At 34.4% G+C, this 11,653-nt stretch overlaps 6 protein-coding genes across 6 annotated transcripts; 2 read left to right on the top strand and 4 right to left on the bottom strand.

The window, feature by feature from the left end:
* Window positions 1-57: 57 nt before the first annotated feature.
* NAEGRDRAFT_30959 (uncharacterized protein) lies at window positions 58-690 on the bottom strand (the record flags this gene model as incomplete). The annotated part of the gene is made up of 1 exon (XM_002681055.1): window positions 58-690. One exon carries the CDS (start codon window positions 688-690, stop codon window positions 58-60), a length of 633 nt encoding a protein of 210 aa, XP_002681101.1.
* Window positions 691-2,291: 1,601 nt separating this feature from the next.
* On the bottom strand, window positions 2,292-3,809 carry NAEGRDRAFT_63665 (uncharacterized protein; the record flags this gene model as incomplete). Its single annotated transcript, XM_002681054.1, has 2 exons — window positions 2,292-3,660; window positions 3,742-3,809. The coding sequence occupies 2 exons, from the start codon at window positions 3,807-3,809 to the stop codon at window positions 2,292-2,294; spliced, it is 1,437 nt and encodes a 478-aa protein (XP_002681100.1).
* Window positions 3,810-3,936: 127 nt separating this feature from the next.
* Window positions 3,937-4,597, bottom strand: NAEGRDRAFT_63664 (uncharacterized protein; the record flags this gene model as incomplete). Its single annotated transcript, XM_002681053.1, has 3 exons — window positions 3,937-3,992; window positions 4,058-4,330; window positions 4,384-4,597. 3 exons carry the CDS (start codon window positions 4,595-4,597, stop codon window positions 3,937-3,939), a joined length of 543 nt encoding a protein of 180 aa, XP_002681099.1.
* A 331-nt stretch (window positions 4,598-4,928) lies between these two features.
* On the top strand, window positions 4,929-7,836 carry NAEGRDRAFT_63663 (uncharacterized protein; the record flags this gene model as incomplete). Its single annotated transcript, XM_002681184.1, has 2 exons — window positions 4,929-6,337; window positions 6,429-7,836. The coding sequence occupies 2 exons, from the start codon at window positions 4,929-4,931 to the stop codon at window positions 7,834-7,836; spliced, it is 2,817 nt and encodes a 938-aa protein (XP_002681230.1).
* A 714-nt stretch (window positions 7,837-8,550) lies between these two features.
* On the top strand, window positions 8,551-9,276 carry NAEGRDRAFT_30919 (alternative oxidase; the record flags this gene model as incomplete). The annotated part of the gene is made up of 1 exon (XM_002681183.1): window positions 8,551-9,276. The coding sequence occupies one exon, from the start codon at window positions 8,551-8,553 to the stop codon at window positions 9,274-9,276; it is 726 nt and encodes a 241-aa protein (XP_002681229.1).
* Window positions 9,277-10,714: 1,438 nt separating this feature from the next.
* NAEGRDRAFT_31008 (uncharacterized protein) lies at window positions 10,715-11,556 on the bottom strand (the record flags this gene model as incomplete). Its single annotated transcript, XM_002681052.1, has 2 exons — window positions 10,715-10,989; window positions 11,031-11,556. Coding segments are annotated over 2 exons (801 nt in total), but the record flags the coding sequence as incomplete, so codon positions are not given.
* Between the last annotated feature and the right edge of the window lie 97 nt (window positions 11,557-11,653).

Below are 11,653 nucleotides of genomic sequence, written 5' to 3'. Positions count from 1 at the left end.
TATATGCATTCTTGATGGAAGTGATGTTCCATTTTCAATTCTTGAAACAGAGTTGTATCAATTTGAAAGATTATGTCTAATATCTGTCATACATTCGGTAACTTTCAAAGCACTTGGTCTATTGTTAGGATCAACATCTACCATTCGTAAAACCAACTGTTGAAACTCTAAAAATTGCCATATCAAATCTTTAGCTTCTTGTTTCCAGTTTGCTGTCACTTGCACTTTTTGTGAATTCATTAATAAATGAATAATTGAAGTACCTAACGAATAAATATCAATCTTTTCATGATAGTTTCTTTCTTCATTCACTTCTGGAGCCTTATAATAACTAGTTCCAAGATTGGCAGTTACAATCTTACCAGTTTTGTTGTCAATGTAATGATCATCCTTCTTGGAATAGGAAAAACTCAAACCAAAATCGATTAAAACATATTGTTCTCTGCAGTGGTGATTAAAATTTCGTGTCATAATATTAGCAGGTTTAACATCTCTGTGTATTATTTGATTTTCATGCAAAAAGTGTAAAGCTTTAGAAATATCGATCACTAAATCAATGAGGGTCTCTTCGGTGAGATTTGGCAAACATTCTAATTCTTCAAATTCAACTATATTCGAATAGACATTGAGAATTCTTGGAAGATACGGAGAGAAATTGTCCAACTCAACCAATTTGACAATAATGCTCATTTCATCTTTGGTAACTTTCTTTAAAAATGTTGAACTCAATACTTTGTATGTAAATCGTTGCTCTTCCTTGCTCTCGTGACAATTGATAACCTTTTTACAAACCTTCATTGTTGAACTATGCAATTTAGTTTCTCTTGAGCTAGAACTATTGGAAACTATCTCTTCAATTTGAGACAAGTTAGTATAAGGTGTTCTCTGGATAGGTCCATAATTTTCATTGGCATATAATGGCCTGTTTGGTGCATACTCATTGGCAAATCTGAGTATTGCGAGCCACATTGCAATGAGATTGGCTATATCCACGGAATATGGGCGATGAGAAATGAAGTATTGTGGAAGGATTTCTTGATTTTCCTCAATCAAATCAACTTCCAACAAGAATAAATGTGCCCTGCTTTTGAGGAAATTCAATCCTAATACTTTGTTGTATTTCAATCTGTCCTCCTTCTTTGCTTTTTCTTTAAATAATTGTTCTCTTTCGAATAACAATGTAACTTACTATCTAAGGAAAAACAACAAACCTTAAAGTGCTTTTCATGGATAATATCAATTTGAAAGCATCGGTAAAATCATTTTCCCAGTGCTCAGGTTTATCAAAACTTTTATCTTCTCTCAACAAATAAGGAATTGTTGAAAAATCAGTTGAAATAGTGCCATCACTTTGAACATGAAAGATTGGCAAGTCACTATCATCCAAGTGTATATCTATTCGTTGATCACTAAAACTAAATTCCAATAACAATCAAAAATCAACTCCAACTTACCCATTTTGGACATGGCCCTTAATGCAACAAATGACATCCAATAAAGAAGAAATGGCACTGGAAACGACTATTTCACCCAGATCTTTTCTTTGCATTGAATCTAATCTTTGCAAACTTGATACTAATGAAAATATGTGGTGAGCCCGAACTCTTTGTTTCGTACTCTCGGAAAGGAGCTTTGCTGCCTTTTCGAATGACTCTGATAAATCTTTGATGCTATCGGTATCTATAAATTGGTAGTAGCAATCCACAAGAATATCTAAGGTGGATTCACATATGGGAAGTGGATGAGTTTCTTTTGGTGTAATGTTTAGAGCAAATAAGAACTTTAGGGTTTCCTCTTTTTCAATCCACGGATATTGTGTTTTCTTCACATTGATATTTAATTGTTTGGTGATGTATTCGACCACCAATTGGATCTTATCCGAGTCGTCTTGAAGTATTTCGCACGCTTTTAAAATTTCTTGCAATTTGTTTCTCTTTTGTGGCTTATTCATTTTTTTTGAAATGTACTTTAATATTTGCTCATTTTAGTATTTATCAAGTAAGGTTTCCAATAAGGTTGAATTATGGATTAAAGGAGTTACTTTTCGAAACAATTAATCTCTTCAATAAATACTATTCTATATTTATTGAATTACTAGTTGGGAAATACAAGCTATAATACCATGGTTGAAATGGAAAAATCAGTCATTTGACTCTGGTATTGCTTACCTTGACCCAGTTGGGAAGTTTGAGTATTGTAGAATTGACATACGCCCATCAATTTGGAATGCATGAAATCAGAGAAGAATGATCAAGTGGATCTATGATGATCTTACAAAATGAATTAATATCTTAGTCGACATTTGTATCCACATAAAAATATTGCATAATTGATTTGTAGAATGTATCTTCAATCTGCCCTCTCTTTGGAATGATTGTTTCCCAAAAGTCATCTTTATCGAAATGACCTTCCCTGACTTGGGTCAACAATTCTTGATCGTATTTTCTAATGTATAAATTGCACAAGTACTTCTTTCTATCAATACTAAACATTGGTGGAGGAGGCTTTTCAGGAGTTTCAATAGAAATTGGTCTTGTTGGTACAATGTTACCAGAGCTAGTTCTTAGCAAACTGCCTTTCTTCTTTTTGGTGAAGGTTGCAACTTTCTTACCAAACGACTTGATGATTTCATCATCTGTTGGGAATTGATTGTTATCATGCAAAATCATTAGCATGTTAAGTTCAGTTCCAAAAACAGGGTGATTAATAAACATTGAGCTCAATAGATCTTTCAAAGTTGGGGTTAATGCAAGATACTGATCCATGTCATTGTCATCAATGATGAGCTTATCCTCTCTCTCACAAATTTGAAAGAGTGACCTTATGGTTGATGTCTCGGAGAGTTGTTTTCGTTTTTCCTTGACAGTGGCCTTTTTCTCATCAATCCAAAAGTTCAATAAATCTGGATCTGTTGGAACTTCCTCCAGTTCATGGCCTCCAATAGAATTTACAATTTTTAAAAACTCTCTCTTTGCTCTATCTACACATTCAAACACTTCTGTACAGGTGTCAAGACCTGGAACAGGCCCCAGAGCATACTCTCCTTGCACCAATTCGTAAATACATTTTTCCTTATCCTTATTTGAATAGAAATACATTCCCTTCGAAAAATCTCCAATTAATAAATTGAATCCATCCAAGTGACGAATCTTGATTGCAACTTTTTGAAGATACTCAATAGGATTCAAATTTGAATGTAAGTAATCCTTCACAATTAGCAGCTTGACATCATTTTTCATTTTGGTTAAATGGTCCACTTTTAATTCCTTTCTCCTCTCATATTTTTTAGGTCTATCAGTTGTTACAGAATCTGTTGTTGAGAGAGCTCCAGGAGAGGCAGCAGATTCCGACCTCAAATCAACGGAATCATCAACTCCAAGAGTCTCCTCAACTGTTTCAAACGATGCCAAACTAATTCTCTTACATTTATCAAGAAATGTCCTATTAAAATCAGCACTCTTATGAACATCGATCATGATTGCAATTTTCCCCTTTGCTGTCAATCCAAACCAACAAGGTTCCTCACTATGTAAATATAATTGTTCCTTAATCTCACTCACAAACAATCCATTACTAAAATCCAAATGATTAGGAGTGATTTTCTGAGGATCTACAGCTAGAAAATAAGGTTCCGTACAGGGCTCATCCGTATAGTTATTCCTATATCATGAAATAGATTCAGAGTAAGTAGTTTTAATAAATTTTGGTCTTTTGTATTTTGACCTATAAGTGTCCACTTACTTATTAACCATCATGATGAGAGTAAAGAATGGATTTTTGGGTTGATAGGATAAGAGTATTCGCGTCATTTTTTTTGTAGATTCTCGATTGGTTATTGAGGTTGTATGATAATAAATTGCATTTGAATTTATTGTATGAAAGTGATTATGAAAAAGAGGTATAAATTTATTTAGAGATGATGACGATTGAGATAACCTATATAACTTTGGCTTTCTTGAAGAATAATCTCAAAGCAATAATTTGGTAGGCAGCTGTTGTTTGAAAAACATATTATTCGAATTCAATCTTTGATTACAAGTCAAATATGAATACTTACTAGCACCAACAATGGCAATGAATTTACCAAGTCCAAAGAAGAAGGTTCTTTCCAGTGTACTTTCAGAGGTGTATCTGAATCTTTCCTCTCTTTCCTTAAAGTAGGCTTGTTGATCAGTGATTGAGTCAAGTCTCTTTCCAATTTCCTGCAAAACAGCTGATAACACTTCTACGATATCTTTCTTTTCTTGACCTTGAGCAACTCGGAATTCATCCTCTACTTTGATATCAACATTTGTTTCCTGTGAAGGATGATCCCAATAAAAGCAAATAGCTATAAGTCATTAAATTGAGGTGATGAGGATTTTGAATAATGCATTTACTTACAATGGAAATCTCTTGGAAATGTTGAGGTTATGAATTTGATATGTTGTGTTCCGATTGGTTTAAACATATTGACAGAGGCCACTTGGAGTCCATATGAATCCTTCACAATTCCTCTTACTGCATACAGATCGGAAGGCTTTGCAAAATCACCCTGTGGCACTGTTAAGGCAATGCTCACATGAGTATTCTCTGAGAAGTATTCAGTGAAACACATTGGTACTGTATTTGGATGTAATTTAATGATGAATCCCGATACATTGTCTATTAAAATACAACTCAGGCACACCAAAACTACAAGTAAGGTGATGATACTCTGTAAGGAGGATGTATTTTTGGTGGTTTTCATTTTGCCTCTTTTTTTAGTGGTTATAAATTTCAACGTTATAATAAGGTTATTGTTGGTTTGAATTAATTTATAAAAACATTACACGATCTTGGTGCACTGTTCACACCCTAGATATCAATGCTGTTCTTATAAGAATTTAAACATAGGCTTGGTTAATAATTCAAAACTTTGAACTGATGATTTTAATTTCATAATAAAAATGAGCGCGGAAGGGAACTTACCGTTACAACCAAACACAACAACAATAACATCATCATCGAATGAAGTAGTAAACGATTTTTCTTCTGGTACATCTTTTTCTAAATTGAAGGAAGAAAACAATACTCAAGAATTAGAATACAGGAAGAATTTGAGTGATGATGGTAGCGTAAATTGGAGTGATTTACCTTTCACTATTTATTCATCGGAATCAGTCAATAGATGTAAACCTTCTCTTCTGATGGAATCATCGGAGAGGATTCAACAAGGTGGAGAAATTAATGATAATTATATTGGTGTCATTCCAGAACAACACTATCGATACACGAATAATAATGGTCTCTTTTTCGTTCATCCAATTAAAAATCAACACACTCCCACTTCACAAATATTGGATAATTTCTACTTGTTACATTCAAGAGCTAAATTACAACAGAGTTTTATCATTGTTGGCGGAAGACATCAGGTTAAGGAGAGGAAATCAAGTAAATTCTTTATGGATGAAGTATTTTGGTTATCTATTTGGGATTCGAAACTTGTTCCTTGCCCTAAATTTACTAGATTTAATTTGGAGAGTATTGATGTTGAGTTTGTGGAACGAGTGGATGCTAGAGATAATGAGTACATGTTTTTTGTGGTGAATGAAGGTGATAGGGAGAAGAATTGTGTGAAATTGAGTGGTAAATTTGAGACTATCCTTTCTCAATGTTTCTCATTCCCAATTCACTCATTATATACTAATTTTCCACCAGTTTATGAAAGCTTAAGGGAACGTAATTCATTAATGGGAGATCAATTCAATTGCCTAATTGAAAAAGAGGATTGGTTCAAGGATAATTTACATTCTCACATAATTTTACAGAGATATTTCAAACCAATAGAAATCACAGAAACCCAAACAGAGGCAGAGAAGAATCTGGCTCAACTTCTCCAAGATGACAGTAAATCATGGCTAGACCCAACCCTCGAACGTCTTCCTAAATATAATGCTCTCAGAGAATCTCAAGATAGAAAATACTCAACAACTTGTGTTCAGAAAGGAGTAGAATTCTCCAAGCAAAAGAATTATACCAAAGCTCTCGATCTCTACAAGGAAGCTCTCGATTATGATGATAAGAACATTGATGCATTCATTGGAATTGGCAGTGCTCTCTACAATCAGAAATCCTACCAATTGGCCAGTGATAATTTCCAAAAAGCTCACCAACTAGATCCCAATCATCCCATTCCAATTCAATATTTGGAAAAGACCAAAGTCAAGATTGAACAAGCTCTCAAGGAACGTATCGAGAATGAAAATAAGAGAAAGTTTGCTGGAGCAGATCACCAACCACAACCAACCAAAAGTATCCACGCTGAAGTCGAACAAACCTTGAGCAAACTTCTTCACACAACCAAAAAGCAGCGAAGGTAATATTTAGAAATAATCAAAAAAAATGTTCCTCGACGACGTGACTCCTGTGCCCTCTCTTTCATCAAATAATATATTTGATGGCAATAGTTGTAGTGAATCGGAGGATATTAACTCATCATCGGATTCTGCCCTGAATGAAAGATGGAATGCGGAGATTATATTAGAAATTTTGAAACAGCATTATCCTCATCTTCTGCAACCTGATGCTGTTTGTTCGCAATATATTCTTGAAGAGAATTCCTTATGGGATTGTAGTGTTGATTCGGAAGAATTGACAGGAGGAGTTGAAAATGATAGTGTTAAAATAACAATTTCGTTTAGTGGTAAATTGAAGAATGGAACTGTTTTCAGCACTCCAAAAGTATGCTATATTTTCAGAATTTACAATGATCGTGACAAATCTAAAGAATTCATTGGATTTGAATTGTCTACACTGTTTTTCCTTTGTCAAAATAGATTTCCAGTTCCGTTTGTTATTTTACCAACATGTGTGCTGGTTGAATTTGTTCAATCTTCTTATTCCAAATTTCCTGATATGAATAGAGTGATTGTTGATTTTGTTGATGGAAGATTTTGTGCCATGTTTAGTTGTGTGAGTGGCTACCATGTTGATAAGGGAAAGAAGACAATTGACCAAGTCAATCAATTAGCTGTGTTTTTGGGTAGCTTACACAAGATGACCAGGGAAAATGGCTTTTCAATTCTTGATAGAAAGGTCACTCCACAAGACATGATAGAAATGAAAATCAGTGAGAAAAAGTTGACCTTTTCATACTTGGCAGAAGCACTTGAAAGTGTGAGTAATACTATTCAAGCTATGAAATCTAGAGTTGTCATATTTGACAAGACCAATTGTACATTCAAGGAAGAACACATTGAAAAAGCCAATAGATACAACGCTAAAGTAATTACCTTGTTGGATGAATTGATTAAAATTGTAGAAGAGGCAAACAGTCTGATATCAACAATAAGCAAGGAAGAACAGCAAAGACTCGAAGATTCTCTTCCTCAAGCAATCTTACATGCCGACATTCATGAGAATAATGTTCTATTTTCTAAATATGAAAACAAGGAATTCATTGCTGGAGTGGTGGATTGGGATGATAGTTTTTGGGGACCACAAATTTTGGATTTCATCAAGGGATTCTTCTTTTGGTGTATTGCAAAGATTGTTACGCCTGAGGATGAATACAAACCATTTGAAGTATTTGATGATACTCTCACTCAAGCATATAGGACAAGTTATGAAAATGCAAGAGGAGAACCAATCACACAAGATGAAAAGAAGGCCATGATTCCCTTCTCTAAATTAATAATGTGTGCCCAGATTGACTTTTTCGTTCATGCAGGAGATGCTGAGGAATTATTCATTTATCCAGATGAGGACTTTTCTAATGGAATTGAGAATAGAGATTTGGAGCCATTTTTTGCTTTAACATGGTTTACGAGAGTTGGCAGAGAAATTGAGGCCAAAATATCTCAACTCCTCTATTAGAAACATAACCGCATGCACTGTTCACACACATTGTTAAAACATTAATATGGCGCACATAATACTGAGTAAAGTTTTCCCTTCCCCACCATTCATTAATTGATTGCAATATTCCTTTTCCCCATCACCTCATACTCAAACATGAATTTGAAAAACACCACTCAAAATGATTGAATTGAACCAATTACAATGAAAATCATATTTAATTCAATCAATTTGAGAATCTTTTGTAACATACTCGCCCATTTTCAAAGAATCATGGTTTAAATAGCCACTTGTTACTACATGATTCTCCATATCAACTCACCATTTGAACAACCGCTTCGTATAATTTCCTTTTTTGTAATGGTTGAACACTTTATTGGCGGACGCAACGTACACTTTCACAGTTGATATAAATACAGAGATGATGGACGCAATAGATGAAATTCAAAACAAAAACAATAACAATAATTGTCCACTCATACTACTTACTGATATTAACTATTTAATATTAACTATTTGAAAATGATGATGAATAGAAATTGTGTTGCTCGTGGCAGTTCAACTTCTCTCAACATTTTGAAAAGCTTGAATGTCAAGAATCAAATGAACTGTTTCAATATGACTAGATCCTACTCTACTGCTGCAGCTTTTGGTCAATTTGAAACTCAACAACAATCCATCAAGAAGTCTACCATTCAAGAAGAATCCAACAAACCAATGTTTACTAAGGATATGGTCTATAAACACTATGAAACTAATCATACTCCATTGGCACAAGCTAAATTCCGTCCATATGGAGACAATGCACACACCAACACTCAAGAATTGGAAAAGTATCAAGTTTTACGTTCCTATTCACCAGTTGACTTGACTGATAAGTTGGCTCTAGGTATTATGAAGTTTTTAAGAGTTTTCGTTCATGGATTCTTTGGAAATCGTTATCTTCACCATGCTGTTGTATTAGAAACAGTTGCTGCTGTTCCGGGTATAGTTGCAGGAGGTTGGAGACATTTCAACTCATTGAGATTAATGAGAAGAGATCATGGACATATTGGAGAACTGATGGAAGAAGCTGAAAATGAAAGAATGCACTTGTTGACATGGATGGAAATGACAAAGCCAACCTTTTTGGAAAGAATGTTGGTTGTTGGTGCTCAAGTTGGTTTTACTTCCTTCTATACGATGGCTTACTTGTTGAATCCAAGATTTTGCCATCGTCTTGTTGGTTATTTGGAGGAAGAAGCTGTTGCTGCCTATTCTGAATTCTTAGAAGCTATTGATAAGGGTGATATTCCAAATTGTAAAGCTCCAGAGATTGCAATCAAGTATTGGAATCTTAAACCAGAATCAACTATGAGAGACGTAGTGGTAGTAGTACGTGCCGATGAATGTATGCACAGAGATTACAATCACGACATGTCTGATAAGCATAGGTCTGGCTTGATTGAATTGCGTTAAGATTAATTGAAAAATGTGAAAAATTGTAAATAGTGAATTGAATTTGGGTGTTTGAAGACGTCAAATTCGCTGAATATATCTAAATAAATTGAAATTCTAAAATAATTAAAACAATCTTACTAGCAAGCCAACCGTTGTTTCAAAACTCGATGATAATTACGGAAATGATTTTTTGAGCGTACAATTTGGTTTACCCAAGAGCTTCGTTGCAACTAAAAGTGAATTTTTTTACTTAACTTTATTGCACTATTGTATCACCGTTGGTGCTGAGTAATAATTCTTCGTTTTCATTCTTTTTCTTAGTTCTCTTAAACTTCTTCAAGAATGATTTAGCAGTTAGTTTCAAATTATCAACATTTGAATAATAAGTAAAATACATCCAAAGAGTGCTCCACAATGAATCATCACTCTTCTGATAAAGAGCTATCAAGGTTAAAATTCTAAAGGCAACACCAAAAACTGGGATCATTCCAATACAGAAATCAATATTACTCAAATCATAATCAAATACTTCCAAAGAGGACCTGATATCGAATATATCCTTATAGTACTTGATTTCCATTAAATATAATGCTTCTTGTGCATATCTGACATAGGAGACGCAACTGATCCAAAAGAGTGGCGGAATAATTTCTTTCATTTGTGGAATAGTTGGCTTACTACCTCCAACAAGTTGTGAAACGAGAATCAAGACAGCTGTGGCCAATTGAATCAAATCCAACTTGACACAAACACTTATCAATGTTCCTAATCCAAATGTTGTAAAGTGCATCATCAAAAGTACCAAATAATATTCCCAGAAAGTAGCTCGTGGTGAATAGAGTGAGAAGAAAATGGAAAGGAACACAACTGGACCCAGAACAATATTTGGAATTTGTTCTAACATTTTCGACAAGAAATAGGACATGACAGATAATCCAGCAGCTTGTTCCTTCTTGAAAATTACTTGTTCTTGTCTTGTACCAAATGTTCCAAGTGAAGACATACCTGCACACAATCCCAAGGCAAGAGGGATTGTACTGGCAACATTGATAATTGGATTATTCAATGGATATTCACAAATCTTTCTAATAGCAGCAGGACATGTATCTATAATATCTTCAGGAAGTGGTCCAACATAGGCATCCTTTAAGAAAATCATACCAAGTGCCAATCCTGCAATATAAACTAACAGACAATCAACAAAGAATCCCATAATGTCTCTGATTCTCAATATGAATGATCTTCTAATACACATATACAAATGAATGAGTGGATTTTGTCCTCTGGATTTCTCCTCTTTTCTAAGAGATTCATATGAAATATTGGCTTCAATTGGAGTGGCCTGAATCTGCTTGGAATTTTCTTCCCACAAATCAAACATTTCTTGGCAGGTCATAGATTTAACATATTTTCCAGTTCTCTTAGATTGATTTTGATAAGTGAAACTTGGATCGTAAATAGCATCCAGGAAGAAATCACTTGGATTAACAAATGGAGGAGGTTCCAATTGAAGTTTCTCAGAGAAATAGTTCAGAGCATCCTTAGAAGGTCCCATGTAAACAATTCTACCTCCATTACCAAGCAAGACAACATCATCAAACATTTCAAATATCTCAAATCTAGGTTGATGCAACACTGCCACTACTGTTATACCACTAGAGGCAATATCCTTCATTGCTTTCGATACTTCAAAACTACTGTAGGCATCCAAGGAGCTAGTAGGTTCATCAACTATGAGAAGTGTTAACATTATATATAAAATTGAAACTTACGGAATAAAACATATGGACAAGCAACCAATTCCATAGCAATACTGACTCTCTTTCTTTGACCACCTGAAATACCTCTCTTTGTTTCATCGCCAATAATTGAGTGTCTTACGTGATTCAAATCCAAAATTTGAATAACACCATCTACAATGGAATCAATTGTTTTTTGACTCACTTTTGCATTCAGTCTAGTTCTGGCAGAGAAATAAATACATTCTTCAACAGTCAACTCTCTATGCATACAATCTTCTTGTTGAACAAATGCACAAACGTTTTTGAATTTCTTCATGGAACTCTTGACACCATTAATCTTGATATCACCAACCACATTGGCATAAGGTGCCTTACCACTAATAGCTGATAACAAGGTGGTCTTACCACTACCACTAGGGCCCATAATACAGGTCAATCTACCAGCTCTGAATTTACCATTTAAATTATGTAAAATTCTCTTATTGTTGGTTTTCAAATCGAGGGACAAATTTTCGAATGCAATTTCAACTCTAACCTCCTTATATAAACCTTCCATAACTTCTGAAACAGTCAACTTAGGGATATATTGAGAGAATGAAACTAAAGGATCCAACTGAGCAGTGCTAAGTACTTTTTGAGCTCTTTCTTCCTTC

This window comes from Naegleria gruberi (assembly GCF_000004985.1).
Source record: "Naegleria gruberi genomic scaffold NAEGRscaffold_7, whole genome shotgun sequence".
Taxonomy (NCBI): Eukaryota; Heterolobosea; class Eutetramitea; order Acrasida; family Naegleriidae; genus Naegleria; species Naegleria gruberi.
The sequence above is the reverse complement of the archived record's forward strand: the minus strand, read 5'-3'. Positions and strand labels throughout refer to the sequence as shown.